Source organism: Acartia tonsa, chromosome 12, assembly GCF_053477335.1.
Source record: "Acartia tonsa isolate MP-2025a chromosome 12, ASM5347733v1, whole genome shotgun sequence".
Taxonomy (NCBI): Eukaryota; Metazoa; Arthropoda; class Copepoda; order Calanoida; family Acartiidae; genus Acartia; species Acartia tonsa.
Window position 1 is genome coordinate 29,687,216 of NC_137271.1, and position 17,267 is coordinate 29,704,482.

The 17,267-nt window shown below is 32.6% G+C and overlaps 1 protein-coding gene across 1 annotated transcript in view; it reads left to right on the forward strand.

Annotated features, from left to right (window-relative positions):
• Positions 1-217: 217 nt before the first annotated feature.
• Positions 218-17,267, forward strand: part of LOC145333286 (regulating synaptic membrane exocytosis protein 2-like) — a 167,114-nt gene continuing 150,064 nt past the window's right edge. Inside the window, exons 1-8 of the mRNA XM_080178415.1 lie at positions 218-236; positions 4,532-4,664; positions 5,125-5,205; positions 8,654-8,728; positions 9,310-9,397; positions 9,759-9,835; positions 12,549-12,674; positions 16,697-16,759. Of these exons, the coding sequence (XP_080034541.1) occupies positions 218-236; positions 4,532-4,664; positions 5,125-5,205; positions 8,654-8,728; positions 9,310-9,397; positions 9,759-9,835; positions 12,549-12,674; positions 16,697-16,759 (662 nt within the window). The remainder of the gene's footprint in view (positions 237-4,531; positions 4,665-5,124; positions 5,206-8,653; positions 8,729-9,309; positions 9,398-9,758; positions 9,836-12,548; positions 12,675-16,696; positions 16,760-17,267) is intronic.

Consider the following 17,267-nt stretch of genomic DNA (forward strand, 5'->3'; position numbering starts at 1 on the left):
GCATTGTCTTATCCCTTGAGATTCCTGGGATAAATAAAATGAAGAGAGAAAGACAGAGAGGAAATTTGTAAGTGTGTGTGTGTGTGTGTGTGTGTGTGTGTGTAAGGAAATAAATTGATAAGTAATATATTTGAAAAGACCATACCTACTTCTAACTAATTATCAATTGGTTGGCAGAAAAATAAACTAAAACCATCCTAAGGTTAAAATACAAATAATGTGGCCTAAAGCTGTAGGTATATCGACAACTTTATTATTTTTTTTAAATTAAACGTTAAACATTGAAAAAATTGTGTTTTATTGAAATAATATATTTTTATCACTAGTTGCTGCGCGCCTAGCCTCTAATAGGTTTAGTTCTCATGAAAATTTAAATCCTGTATTAGATCATAATAAAGCTTGAAATGGTTAACGAGATTTTTTACTAAGAACAAATGTTTCACAATAGTTTATGTCCTAACATATTAAGTAGTAAGGTTTTTTTTCAAAGATTTTGATAATTACTGAAATTGATGATTAATGAATTCTCTATTCTATGAAAGCATTTCATTGTTACCGGTGTGGTTTTAGGGTGTTTTTCTAAGTCTTTGGATTGTTTCTAGACCTTTTTACAGCCCTTTCTAACAACTTCTAATACATAAACCCTTACAGGCTAGAGATGCAACCGTTTGTTGGGCTAAAGTTTTGATGCTTAATTGGGAAAAATCAACTTTTTTTATCAATCTACTTTTCTCTATTTCTTTGGTGTTACTGCGAATGAGTTTGTGAATAAAACTAGGTTGGAAAAATAAAGAATACAAAAAACTTAAAATCTCTCCTTTATTTTTCTAAATTTTACTAGCATCAGATTATTTAAATATGTAAAAAGAACTTTGTTTAACTTTTAGAAAAGATTTAAATTAAAATTACTATTATTATAAATTAATTTTTTAAATAGCACGATGATTTATTTCTAATTGTACGTCTGTCTGTTAGAACTTTAGAAACGTTATTAGATAACTTTAATTTTCTTTGGCTTTATTAAAAAGAGATGTCTGGATTTTTATGGGATTTCCCTGTCTGTAGATCATTCTGTCCGTCCGTCCGTCCGTGCCTAAGAATTTCTATAAAATAAAATTGAGATATGTTTCTAAAATTTATTATGAAAATCCTGTTTATTTAAATGTGTATTTTTCTAATATTGCTTCGTTGCCTATTAATTATGTTATCCTTATATTAAAATTGACAAATTGTGAATTTTAACATTTTAAAAAGGATATTAAAATTTAGTTAAATGTTTTATTAATAATTGTTTCCTTATGCAAAAATTGTATACAAGTATATGCATATAAACTATAACTACCAGGGAATATGAGGGTCAAGTTAGGGATCCAAAGGGATAAGATAATGGCCGATAAATTCATGTGTATCCCCAAAGATGATACACAAATTACCCCTATGTATACCAATCAAAATTTGACAAAGCCCAAAAGTTGTCAGGCCAACGAATAACAAAACATTATTTTAAAACTTTAGGGACGAGTATAATAAACAGCCCATTGTCTCCTCCCTGCCTGGGTATAAGTGCATGCATAGAATGCCAACAGGCTTAAACCTTATATGCTTTATCCTCCAATATTTCAGAATATTTAAAATTTTGAAAAATTACATTTATAACAAATGGTCATTGATCAGCTATAATATAAAGTAGAATGATGTGTGTCCGTTCCTTAAGATCTCGGTAACCACTGAACCGATCAGATTCTACTCTGCAGGGAATATACCTACTGGTCATGTGGTAGTTTTAGGCTATTTTCTTGTATAAAGATAAAAATCCCCACCCCCCAATTTTTTTTTACAAATTTTTACGAATTCTCCATTTATTCGCGAATATTTGCGATCCATTCGCATTTTTTTCGGCTGGGTAGGTAATAGAAGATTTGATTATACCTCTTGTGAGGGTATTGGTGAAGCCGCAAGTCTATAATTAAAGTAACAGGATGTTTATTTTTGTGTGTCTGTCTGGGTGTAGCAAAGGATCTTGCTAACCGCTGAACCGATCGGGTTCTCCTTTATAGGGTAGCTTCTCATAGGTTCCGGAAAGGTTTAGAACTATTTTCTTGGAGGATGGGACACCCCCCCCCCAACAACAAAAAATTAAATACGAAAAATTAGGTTGAACAAACTTCTTGGGGCAAAAGCAAATACCCTGGTCTACAATAAATTATAATCATTAGGGATGTATATAAATTTTTCGTCCAGTTTTTTATCCCTAAAAATCCCTGACAAGTCAGCAGGTGATGCAATTATTATCATCTCTTGTATGACGCTATTATAGACCTTAACCTGATACCTAATAAGACAAAGTATAAAATAAATATTTTTTTAAAGAATAAATTGTATGTATACGGGTTTTTTTCTGTAAAGGTGCAAAAGTTCTTTTTTTCTGTATTTTTTATCCATCCTTGGGTTTTTAACAAATGCATTGCAGGATAAACAAGTAAAAACATGTTCAAAACTGAAAAAATTACATATACATACATATTCTATAAGTATAGATATGTAATTCATATAACTACCTAGATCCAGTGTTGGTGACCTTTTTCTTCTAGAAGCAATTTGCTTTCTGCTCTTTTGTAGTGTACTGGCTGCGTTAATATTTCCGACACAATTCGCTGATATTCAAAGTCCCAATTGAAAGTCGAAACAGGGTCTACGGGGTGGGGAAATACATTTTTTTTTATCCCCCTTCCCTCTATTGTTTTAATTTAATTTTTATGTTAACACTATAGAGATGCTTCGCATAAAAAATATACATATATACACAGAAGAAGAGTTTATCTCTTAGAATTTAGAATTTAGGAAGCGAATAAACTTTATACATACATACACCAGGGATATAAAGGGATAAGACAATGATCTATAGATTGTTGTACATTCCCAATGATGATACAAAATTTTCCCTCATGTATATTACAATTATTGGTTGAACGTTTGGACACTTGACTTAATGAACCAACCATAAGATTAAATATATATATCCCCAAAGTTGTTAAGCCAACGAATAAGTGACAAACCAATGTCCCCTTCTTCCCTGTACATTCACACACATAAACACACACACACACACACACACACACACACACACTCACATAGATATTGACACATACACATAGCCTTGAAGAGAAGCTGAAAGTGCAATATTATATAATTTGGAGCGAAGCTTCTTTATATTCTGTGTGTTTCAGTCCGTATGTCCATTCTTGCCGGTTATATCTGTTAACACGTGTCACATCCAATATATAGAAAGACAAAATAAATGAAATTGTAAGTTTGGGCTTAGGCTATGATAAAATATTCCCTATGTTAATGTTCATTTGTCTGTTTTGTTATCCTTCGCTTCGCTGGATACTATCATCCTTGTTTTCATTACATATAATATGTATATAGGTCATAGGTATTTAGATTTTAATAAGTTACATAAGAAAAACAGATTAAAGTTTTAACCTAGTTCATATAGTTTATATTTTGTGTTTTAACAATAAAAATTTGTGTTAGTTTCCCTAAAATTGCCTAGGAAGCACATGAACCCCCTCCCCCCTTTTAATTTGTTGAGATTTCCCAAAAGGTCATAACGAGCGGTGAAACTCCCCTGCCTTATTTTTTTAGCAATCAAAAAAAGGGGTGTATTTTAGGGTGGGTTCATATCGGAATTAGACAAAGCGGGGATATGCAACAGATAAAATTAACCTTAAAAACATTTCTGACCGAAAAAGAATTTTAAAAAATTGAGTTTTAGAACACGACCACTTAAAAATATAATTCATTACTTATTAGTATGCAAAGACGACATTCAAAAAAAATTTGAATCAGAACTATGGCTTCATGGTGCTCCCTGGAAAGGCCTTGAGGAGCTGAACCAGGAACTTTTGTCCGTTTCAAAATATCTCGTTCCTAGCCTTAGAAATCACTAAAAAAACAAAAATTTTTAAGGTTTATTGAGAATTGTCCAATTTGTAGAGGTTTTTTAGATTTTCTCAGGCTAGGAAGAGATTTTTTGAAACGGACAAAAGTTCCTGACTCAGCTCCTCAAGGCATTTCCAGGGAGCACCATGAAGCCATAGTTCTGATTCAATAAATTTTGACTCCCATTTACAAATAGCTATACAATTGAATGTCTGGTCGTCAGCGGTTTTAAGACTTAGGATAAATTTTAAATCACCCAGAGGTGTATTATATCTATATAAATTGAGTGCAGATCCCCGCTTTGGCCTCAGAAAAAAAATGTCCAAAATCGACCCACCCTAGTGTATTTTTATTTTACAAAACCTTACCCCTGCGGGTCCAACCCTTTGGGACTATCGAGTAATCAAAATAACCTAACCTATCCTGACCTACAAGGAAAACCAAATAACCCCCATTTTTAGATTTTTTGAGGGTTGAGATAGTTGAGGGTTGTGGCCCTGTGGGTTTTTATGCTCAACAAGTCACTTTGAAGGAAACTGCCTAATTTTGTTATGCCATTTATTTCATATGTTTTTTTTGTTTTTAGATGCTAGTATCCTGGAGAGAGGCGTGTCCACTGGTTTGTCCAGTCTAACGCTAGGGGGGCACTGGAGCCAGAATGAGCTGGGCCGCCCCCCTGGACTTGCAAATTGGGGGCGGAGTAATTCTGTGCCCGACAGGTATGATTTATTATAATTTAACCTCTCTATCTATCTATCTATCTATCCATCTATCTATCTATCTATCTATCTATCTATCTATCTATCTATCTATCTATCTATCTATCTATCTATCTATCTATCTATCTATCTATCTATCTATCTATCTATCTATCTATCTATCTATCTATCTATCTATCTATCTATCTATCTATCTATCTATCTAGGTACTGTATATCTGGACTGGGGGGAGATGGTGTATTACCTAGCTGTATTACTAGCCCTGAGCTATCTATCTATATATCTAGGTACTGTATATCTGAACTTGGGGGAGATGGTGTATTACCTAGCTGTATTACTAGCCCTGAGCTATCTATCTATCTATCTAGGTACTATATATCTGGACTGGGGGAGATGGTGTATTACCTAGCTGTATTACTAGCCCTGAGCTATCTATCTATCTATCTATCTATATATCTAGGTACTGTATATCTGGACTGGGGGGAGATGGTGTATTACCTAGCTGTATTACTAGACCCGAGCTGACCACCACACACCTACCAGGAATGGATTAACAAAACAAAAAGTCATTAAATCTTAAATGACTGTTGCATAGCCCCTAAAATTATGGGGTGTGTGGCAGAAAGTAGTTTGGGATATTCAAAAGCACATTTGATTTTAGTCAAAAGAATAAATAGGAAGAAAATAGAAGCAGCTTATTGTACCTAATAAAAAATGACGCCGTACAATACACTTGACCAATGATAGGCCATAATTCATTTTACTACTGGTCAATTACAATGTATAGTGGCCTTTCATTGATCATTTGTTTTGTATGACATCATTTTTTATTAGGCACTATAAGCTGCTTCAGAAAATTTTTTTATGGGGAATTTTCATACCGGTTGACACCCCCCCCCCCCCTTCATCTTTTATGGTTTAAACCACCCTGATATGACTGATTTAATAATTTAATTTTTTTTGTTTGGCAAAATTTGAATGTTTTATTTGCTGTGAATCCTTACAACTCATGCAGTATGGACTATTAAACAAATTCACTTATTCTGGAAAGATAAACTGGCTTCAAACGACTATTATAGAAAATATGGAAGACGAAGAAAACGAGGGATTATCCATCTCTCTTTTAGGGGTTTTCTATCCCACTCCTCCTCTCCTCATCCCTAATTTTTATGACGTCATTGAGAGACTTTCTTCGTCTTTAAAAGAAGGTGTATCAACTTTTTTTTTAATAGCTAGCCGGTTCTTTTAGTAAGTAGTAGATGTAAAATTTTTCATAGAATTCAGATATGCAATCGGTTTTTTTGTAGACCTCTTATTTTTGAAGTAATTTAAGTTTTTTAAAAAAATAATTAAGTCGGTTTTAAGGTACTAAAACGCAACAAAATAAAAGAAGAAAATGGCCAGTAAGAACAAAATAGTAAGATCTTTAATTTGACACCTTACTTTTAAAATTCTGTTGAGTAATTATTGAAAAAATCTATTTTTTTAACCTCGGTTTAATAAAAACTTTAGACCTAAATATTTTCTCAAACAGACATAAAAAACATGGGTTCATATATACCTTTAGAATCAGAAAAATATTACGAATCCATTGTAAGCAAAATTAAAAAAAAGTAAAAAAATTAAAAAATTAAAAAATGGCCAATTGTATTTTTTGTTCTGGCAACACTATCGTCTTCCCTTTTTTACCCCCTCTTTACCCCCTCTATACCCCCTTCCCATTTTTATACTCAATTAAAGAGTTAAGACGTTGCCTGTACAATATAATATGATATTTTCATATAATTCCTTTTATTGTAGTTTATATACTATATTGTAAACTTTTTTTTTCAATTTTGCTTACAATGGATTCGTAATATTTTTCTGATTCTAAAGGTATATATGAACCCAAATTTTTTTACTTGTGAAATGATAAAATTGAGTTCAAAGTTTTTATTCTCGTGGGTTTAAAAAAATCGAATTTTTCAATAATTACCTGACAGAATTGAAAAAGTAAGGTGTCAAATTTAAAGATCTTACTATTTTTGTTCATAATGGCCATTTTCTTTCTTTTTTTTGTTGCATTTTAGTACCTTAAAATCGACTTAATTTTTTTTTTTTAAACTTAAATTACTTAAAAAATAAGAGGTCTACAAAAAAAACGATTGCATATTTGAATTCTATGAAAAATTTTACATCTACTACTTACTAAAAGGACCGGCTAGCTATAAAAAAAAAAGTTGATACAACTTCTTTGTAAAAATAATAGTAATAGTAGTCAGGGATCTAAAGGGATAAGTCTTTGAATCCATGAAAATTTCAATGATGATACACAAAATTACCACTTCTTTATATTACAATTATTGGTTGAAACGTTCGGAATCAACAAACCAACAAAAATTCAATAAAAAGTCTACAAACTAAATTATAGAAACACGTTAATTTAACCTTGGGGACTAGTGTAATAAATCGCCAATTGTCCCATCCCTCCCGGAAAAAAGTAGGTGAATGTCTTGTCTGATAAAATGGCAACCATTAAATTAAAGCACAACAAAGACTTATGAGTAATAAATTCATTAAACAAGTTATGGTTTTAACTATAAGATATACCTTAGAATATTTAAAGACAGAGGACTTGGTTTGATGCCCCCAACTGAAATATACTTGCGAATTAATTATTAATACCCAGCTATTGAAGCAAACTATACTAAACTACAATGAGTTGAAACTATAAAGAAAACTAAAAAACATAGACTAAAATTATGCAAAATAAATTGAATATCATATTGTCCTAATTTTTGCGATTAAAAAAAAATAGTTAGTCGGTGCTTTTAGTAAGTAGTAGATGTAAAATGATCCATAGAATTTAGATATGGCTATCGTTTTTTTTTTAATTTGAAGTAATTTAAGTTTTTTAAAAAAATGAATTGCTTTTAGATATACTAAAACGCAACAAAAAAGAAGAAATTTGCCTTTATGAGCAAAAATAGTATGATCTTTAATTTGACACCTATTATTGAGTAATTATTTAAAAATTTGAACTCCCGTGAATCAGAACTTTGAGCTTTGGGAGTTCGTCACGAATGGGTTAAAAATATCACAAAAGGACACGTTCTTTACGCCTAATTAACAAAGATTATATGTCAATTTGGCGTGTTTTTGCTATTTTTTATCATAATAAATTTCTTTTAACAATCAAACACATGTTTATCAGTATTTTTTTTAAATTTTGCCTATTTTCATATTACTATTTTAAATCGCAGTATTGATTTCAGTATGGCTTCGAATCCTATTTATTTCCCCTATCTCAAATCCAAGCTGGAATTAATCCTATAAATTCTTTTTCTTGTAATATCAACAGAAAACTGTCTTTATTACGATGCCAAAAATGTTTATTTTTATCGATCTAATGGTTTTGAATATTTACAGCTAGAAGAATTTATAGTTATAGTTCAATTATGTTTTTTTTGGAATTTTCTTCTCCTTCCGCCGAAATTTTGAATGAGAGTCAAATTTCTTTGTTGTTAAAACACAGGCTTTTTTATACAATGAAATTTAAAAGTTTTTTTTGCTAAATCATGTTGATATTATTTCTTTTATAAAACCTAGGTTTTGTGTTTTATTTTCTTATATTAGATTGCTTTTTAAGTTGGAAGTATTGATACTATTAAAGAATAGTTATTTCTCGCATCGTATTATAAACAGCTTTCCGCGGATATAGAATGTACAATTATAAGATTAAACACAGTTTTTTAGCGCCGAGGTACCGAAGGCGTGGGTGAAAAAACTTGTTTTAATCTTATGATTGTACATTTTTATATTCGTAGAAAGCTGGATATAATACGATGCTAGACATAGTTTTTCCGTATGGATGTGAACCGGTTCTTATCCACCGGATTCGAATGAATACGAGAAAAAGAGTATTTCGAGTCCCTTTCCTTGTGGGGTTCTCTTAACATTTACTTGACTTAACCTAACCTAAAAAAAAACTTGTTAACCCTGTGGTGTCTAGGCTCTGAGCTAACCCTTCCCCGCCGTGCCGGTTCCTCTTACCTCCTTCGTCCCAGAACTCCAAGTTTAGCTAGGTAAGTTGATTTACATATAGATAGATAATGACTCAAGGAGGGAGGTTACATTGGATGATTTTCCTATCGTCCTCTTTACACTAACTTACTGGAACCTAACATGTCCTCAAACTTTGTTTTTTATTACTGTAAATTTAATTTTTCCATCATACAATTATCAGTAATTTTTCCACATTAACTTTATATGCTGCGCTAATTATTTACCTAATTGCCCTTGTTCATAGGTCAGCTACTCTACAACTAGGGCGTGTTTGTCCGTCCGTATGTCCCTACGTCGCAACGTGAAAGTAATTTAGCTTACAAGTCAACCGCCCTACTCACAATTTTAGCTTTAAAGAGAAAATGTTTATCAAAGGGCGATTTATCTTCGGATGTAGGTGGTACCCTCCCACAAAATAGTCATAAACCTTCCCAACACATGTAAGAATCTACACTGTAAAGTAAAACCAAATCGGTTCAGCGGTGAGCGAGATCCTTCAGTACACACAGACAGAAAATCATCGTGGTGCTTTTATATTAGAATTGTTACATTCAAATTCTACGCTACTTATGGGTATAATATTATAATTTTTCTTGTTTAGACATTATTCCTTGTCAACTGATTGTGTTGGTTCTGACTATGACACAGCCTTCTCCAGAATTACCAGTGCAGCCCTGCACGCCAGACAGGTAAACAAAGATCAGGGCTCGGCAGTTGCATGTTAGCTGCGACTAAGCCTCAAATTAAAACCATTTAGGATACTTTGACATTATTTAAAAAGAAGGATTGCCATATTTTGGTTAAGTCTAGACTTTCATCTGATTTTTAAAAATTATAAGAGGTTGTTTTCTTATGTGCGGCTGACGCGCGGCTTTCGAGCCCCGATCAGAACTATTAATAGAATTGACTGAATTTCGTTGGCTCCCTAAAAGCGCCTACTCGAGCAAAGAGCTTAAGCTGACTAACACAAAGAGAACTGTTTAATTCATTTTTGAGGACTTATTGAGTGAGATTAGGTCAACTATATTTCAACAAGGGCATTTTTTTAAGGAAAATGGCCTCGATGATTTACCTACCAGGGGTGATACAAGTGATATCCTTTCCACAAGAAGCATGTACCTGCACAGGTAGCTATATATCTGGATATCTTATTATCTATCTATCTTCACCAGGGGGGATACAAGTGATATCCTTTCCACAAGAAGCATGTACCTGCACAGGTAATTATATATCTAGATATCTTATTATCTATCTTACTATCTATCTATCTTCACCAGGGGGGATACAAGTGATATCCTTTCCACAAGAAGCATGTACCTGCACAGGTAATTATATATCTAGATATCTTATTATCTATCTTACTATCTATCTATCTTCACCAGGGGGGATACAAGTGATATCCTTTCCACAAGAAGCATGTACCTGCACAGGTAATTATATATCTAGATATCTTATTATCTATCTTACTATCTATCTATCTTCACCAGGGGGGATACAAGTGATATCCTTTCCACAAGAAGCATGTACCTGCACAGGTAATTATATATCTAGATATCTTATTATCTATCTTACTATCTATCTATCTTCACCAGGGGGGATACAAGTGATATCCTTTCCACAAGAAGCATGTACCTGCACAGGTAATTATATATCTAGATATCTTATTATCTATCTTACTATCTATCTATCTTCACCAGGGGGGATACAAGTGATATCCTTTCCACAAGAAGCATGTACCTGCACAGGTAATTATATATCTAGATATCTTATTATCTATCTATCTACCCCATGGGTGATACTGGTCATATTCTATCCACAAGAAACATGTACCTGCACAGGTAATTGTATATCTGGATATCTTATTATCTATCTTATTATCTATCTATCTTCACCAGGGGGGATACAAGTGATATCCTTTCCACAAGAAGCATGTACCTGCACAGGTAATTATATATCTGGATATCTTTTTATCTATCTTACTATCTATTTATCCCAAGGGGTGAAAAAAGAAATTTTATGACCTCTTGAGTATTACATAGAATCTGTCGGACCAAGCAATTTATTAAGCTAATGCTCCGATAAAATCACCATATTCTTCCTAAACGTAGCTGACTACGGATTGACGGAGACATAGCTTCGATAATAATTGATTTATTATTAATTGGTTGTTGCACCAAGTTTCATGTTCATAGATGAAGTGATACTCGCAGCATTGTACTTTTGCCGATTCTTTAGAATCAAATCAAATATATTTTTATGTGTTTTTGTTTACCTGACAATAATATTTTTATGACCGTTAGGCTCCTTTGCCACCCAATTAGATGCGTGAATATACAACTTTCTTTTGGTTTAGCTAATGCTAATTATCTTCTTTTGACAAAGATTTTTTTATGAAGATTTTTGTTTTGAAAAGTCATGGATGTACAATGTACATATTATTACTTCAATCTTTCAGTATTATCCTCTTAAAAATATTTTTTTTTTGAATTTTAATTTTTTTTTTGTACAATCTAAGTTAAGTAAAACACAAAAAACTGACTAATAAACTAGTTCCATGTTAGCAACCTTAATTTACGACAATTTTTCCCATGTGATAATATCCACGTATAATCTACATCTATTATAACAGCTTGCTTTGTTCTAAAACAACGCATTATTGTTGTTTACCTAACTGATAATTAGATTTGCTCTATATTGACATAAAAGACAAATCTTTCCTGATTTAATTAATATTCTATAGATTACCAATTCATGTTACAAGTATTTTGTATACCTCCCTGTTTATTACACCTTTTTAAAAAATTAAGTATGTGTATTTTTTACAACTATTCAAGCAACAGGATTTTAACAAGACATTGGACTGTAAATTACACTGGTACCCAAAGTTTTATAATTCCATTATGTTATTCATTGTCTTAAAAACTTTTCTCGTATTCATTCGAATCCGGTGGATAGGAACCGGTACTCATTCATACGAAAAAAACTATGCCTAGCATTGTATTATATCCAGCTTTCTCCGAATATAAAAATGTACAATCAAAAGATTAAAACCAGTTTTTTAGCCGGTGCCTTCGGCACCACGGGGCTAAAAAACTGGTTTTGATCTTATAATTGTACATTCTATATCCGCGGAAAGCTGTTTATAATACGATGCGAGAAATAACTCTTATTGATTTTAAATTGGTTGGCTCCTAACTATTAGTGTCTAAGCTTTTCCACCTATAGTCTTAATCTATAGAAGTTGTAATTATGTATATCGCCATTTGTGATGTTCACAAATTTATCATCCATTGTCCTATCCCTTAAGATCCCTGCCTAAACCCATTAAATACATATGCATGGCCATTTATTAGATTTGACTGGAATTTACATAGTGTGTTTTTTTCCGAAATGACAAGTCATCCGTCAAGTAGTGTGCTCGCTTTGAAATTATAGATATTTTTGATTGGAAAGTACAAAGCATTTTATTTTCAGAACTGACTGGAGTCATCTGTCAAGTAGTGTGCTCGCTTTGAAATTATATGTAGATATTTTTGATTGGAATGTACAAAGCATTTTATTTTCAGAACTGACAGGAGTCATCCGTCAAGTAGGGTTGGGCCAGATATCTGGCCAACGCCAGGTGTCCAGCAAATTACCGGATATCCGGCCGAATAACCGGATATCCTGCATTATAAATCAGCCGGATATCTGGTATCTGGATAGTTTCAATATCCGGTATCCGGCTGGATATTGAAAATGGCCGGATATCTGGCCAAATGCTACCACCAAGTAGTGTGCTCGCTTTGAAATTATAGTTATTAGATTTGATTGGAATGTACAAAAGTATTTTATTTTCAGAACTGACTGGAGTCATCCGTCAAGTGTTGGACTGTACTCCTCTTTACACACACCCCTGCTCTCATCTTCCCTAGAGACAGCCCAGCCCAATAATTCTTCCTCACAATTATCAAATAGATTTCTTAGGTAACATTAATTTACAATCCTTAAAATAAAGTAACAGGATGTGTGTTTATCTGTGTGTTTGTCTGTGTGTTTGTCTGTACGGAAGGATCTCGCTAACCGCTGAACCGATTGGGTTATCCTTAACAGGGTAGCTTCTCATAGGTCCCGGGAAGGTTTATAACTATTTTGGTGGAGGGTACGACCAAACTTGCAAAAGAAATCGCCTCTAGAAAAAAAATAACCCCTTAATTAAAAAAAATAACTTTGAAAAATTGGGTTATAAAATTCGACCCTCCCCTCCTCCAGTGCCCCTAGGGGCCTATAGGGGCGTAACCGCTAGGACCATTACATAAAATAGTAAGGTTTTTTTGTCTGAAACTTAATAACTACTGAACCGATTTAGTTTCTATTTCATGTAGACTTGCTATAAGTCATGGGATGGTTTTTTAATGATTTTCGGCTATTTTTCATCCTTCGAAATATAGATGCTTTGGGTGCAGCTAATAGATTTAGATAAAGTAGTAAGAGTTTTGTTTAAAGCTAAAGATCTTTTATGCTTTTATTTTTCAAGAAAGCTTTATAAATTTCTTTGGTTGTTAGAGACGAGGCAAATAGTGCTATTATATAAAAAAGTAAGGTTCTCCATTTTAAAAGGCTTTAGATAGCTTCTGCAATAGTTTTATTTCTTTTTCATTCACTTGCGGCTGCGCCCCTATTATTAAGGGGCTCTATATTAGAAGGGATAAGGAGGGGCTGAAAAGTAGCCTAAAGCCATACCCAAACTCTTTAATAAACAAAAATAGACTGGTCAAGAACCATACCGGGACCTATAAGAAGTTTCACTGTAAGGGAGGACTATATCGGTTCAGCGGTTTGCGAGATCCTTTACTACAGACGAAAAAAGCTTACTACTTTATATCAATGGATAATTTAAGCCTTTGATTGTAAATATTAAGTTATTTTAATTCTAAATGTGATGAAAATCTTTAGGTGGTTTTGGGCCATTTTTCTTGTTATAGTATTGTGATACCATATAAGTTTCTGTCTCTAGAAACCACGTATATATTGTGGCGAACTCTTTTTCAGTCAATGCCTATTTGGGAGTTAGAAAACTAGGTGTTAATACAAAATTTCCATGATATGAAGTAGCAAGATGTGTGTTTGTTTGCTTTGATAAGATCTTAAGAACGGCCTAGCTCAGTTTTTAGGGATACTTTGTAATGGTTTATCGAAGTGTTTTTTTGGGCAGGGGGTGCGAAACACTCCCCAACACCGTAGAAAAATACCGCCTTCGTCAAATACCTTATTTTTACAAATTAAACATTAGAGTAAAACACTAGAGGGAGAAATAACTGTATCTCCCCATCGCATCAACCTTGTGCAACCTTTCTATTGGGTCATTGAAAATCAACCAATATTGTCGCTTATATTAACTCAGCCAAGTAGCAGAATATGATTTAGAAGCAGACGAAAAGGGTCGTTGAAATAGGAAGGAAGTTAGTTGTCTGTATATACATCTATACTATAGATATGTTCATTAAACGCATATTCACTTATTTTTGAGCGTTACTTATAGACATAATTGTTCTTGTAACTTTAAAGCTTTAACAAGGATGACAACATCCATAAGTAGCGAAGAACAAAAATCATAGATGGGAATACGTACAAGTAGATTTAAAGGGTATTTATTATAATCAAGAATAGATTTATTGGATAAAATAAACACGAAACCTTGTTTTATTTTGTATGATGATGATGGTCAAAGTAAATTACATTAAAGATGCACATAACAATGGGGAAAATTATTTTGATCCTGATATCCCAAAAAAGTTGGATAAAAAAAACAAAGATATGAGAAAATATGTAAAACATATAAAAATAGCCAAAAACCTGATAAAAGCCAATCTGGCCGCTATGGTTGTTTTCTTAAAACGACAGAAAGTTAAATTTTTATATCCTTAACTTAAAAAATTTGGAAAATCGGACCATATACACTGAAGATATGGAGAAAAATGTGAAAAATATAAAAATAGCCTAAAGCCTGCTAAAAAGGCAGTCTGGCCGTCATGGTTGTTTTCTTTAAAAGACGGGAAATTTAATTTTGATATAAATAATTGAAAAAATTTTGAAAATCGGACCATAAACACTGAAAATATGGAGAAAAATGTGAAAAATATAAAAATAGCCTAAAACCTGCTAAAAAGGCTGTCTCGCCTTCATCGTTGTTTTCTTTAAACAACGGGAAATTTAATTTTGATATCTATAACTTAAAAAATCTTGAAAATCGGACCATAAACACTGAAGATATGGAGAAAAATGTGAAAAATATAAAAATAGCCTAAAACCTGCTAAAAAGCGGTCCGACCGCCAATGATGTTTTATAGTCAATTGTGCTCCTTAATGATGGGAATGTTGTTAAAAAGTTTCAGCATTCTATCTTTTATAGGAGCTGAGTAAATCCTATTTCCCCCATAGCGTTACGGACTGACGGACGGACATAGTGAATTATAGAGTAGCTTCGCTACTAAAAAATATTTTAGCATTTTTGTTAGAACTTTGTAAAACTTTATCAATAGTGGATTCGTGTACTTTACATTGAATTGAGAGTGTTCATCCACGTCCGCAGATAATCACACCATCATATTCTTAACAAATATACACAATAGCAAACAAAATAAGATTGAATGTATTTTTCGGAGAGAGAGAGGGCTGTTTATTAACTAGTCCCCACCCTAAAAACATATGATTAAAGTTTTCTTATTCATTGGCTTAACAAATTTGGGGACTTTTGTGAATTTTGATTGTTTGGTTCATTAAGTTGAATGTTCAAACGTTTCAACCACTGAATTTAATCTACAGAAGGGGAAATTTTGTGTATCATTATTGTGGATGTGTATCAATTTATTGACCATTGTCTTATTCCTTTAGATTCCTGATTATGGGTGTGCAACAATGACAAAGGGGGATTTAATGCTGTTATGATAATATGCGGTCTTGATGATTTAATAGAGTGATTTATGTGCGGAAGTGAATGCGCACCTGAATTAAGTTTAATGTATTTGCTAACAACACAGAGTTTCTTAGATTCATATAAACTAAATTTTATTTTATTAAAACAAAATAATTTTTTATCATTCCCCGCACTTATTGTGTGATATTCTGCCATTGGTAGCCACCTAGTATTTGTGGGGAAGGAAACAATTTAGAAATAACGTAATAATTATTTTTTTTCTCGTATTCATTCGAATCCGGTGGATAGGAACCGGTTCTCATCCATACGAAAAAACTATGTCTAGCATCGTATTATATGCGATGCGAGAAATAACTATTACCCCTTGACATTAAAGACGATAATAAGGCACCGTACAAAAGATTATGCCTCCAACTTATCAACCATTCTTCTATATTTGATTATTTTACTATTGACAACAATTACAGCATTCAATTGTAAAGTAAAATACTGAAGAAGAAAAATTTATGTTTTTATTACTAAGAGATAGGACATCGAACAAGAATCTGCTCATTAAGTATCTTGTGTAATGTTTATAGAAAAATCCATTCCTCGCTGTTTACATTATTTCGAAAATAGTTAGTGTTAAAGCACATGGACATTTCCTCTCAGATGTTAAAATTAGAAGAATCTAGTTAATGAAATATCTATTTGTAACACCTTCTCACTCATTCAAATACAATTCATAAGAGAGGGAAAAAACAGGGATTATGAAGGAGAGGACAATGGTCGATAAATTAATATAAAACCCGAATTAGGATAAACAAAATTATCCATTCTTTGTATTAAATCATTGGTTTAGCAATTGACAGTACTAGTTGGGAACTAACTAATTAAATTTCAATAAAGTAAAGTTTGTGAGGCGTGAAAGACTTTGGGTGCCAGATTAATTGTTAGTCCATTGTCCCCTTCCCCCCTTGGAAAAACCTGGGTAAAAAACAGCAAGAAATAAATGAAATGAAAAAAGTAAAAAAATAAATCATAAACATTGGACTGTAAGTTTTATGAATCTGATGTCTAATATTTGTTTTAGTGACAGTTATCCATTGGAAACCAGTGGTGGTCCGTTTAGACACGCCAGAGAATTAACATTCAGGTAACATTCATTAGAAAGCTTATAAGTTCTAGTTTCAAAGAATATCAATAGCATACTTGTTCTATTTACAAAGCTTTATAAATCAACCAGTTAATCAAATGAACTTCAAAACTTATAGATATTATTATTATTATTATTTAGATACAGAATGCTTAGTAAGGACATACTAAGACATAATAATCATTCTAGGAATCGCCATTCTCACATAAACGACCCCTTAAATAGTGGATGTAAATATTCTTTTTTTCTCCCCGAGGTAGTCATTTATTTCCCTGAGGTAGTCATTTTTTTCCCTGAGGTATCATTTTTTCCCCTGCTATCATTTTTATCCCCGAGGTAGTCATTTTTTCCCCGAGCATGGCAACCAGTGAACAGAATCTCAGTTCTGCACCACAAGCCTCGCACGACTGAAGTTCCCATGTCTATACAGTCATATTTATATGAAAATCTGAGAAAATATTTTTAGAAGATTTTTGAATTTTTTTTTGAAGATTTTAAATTTTTTTGG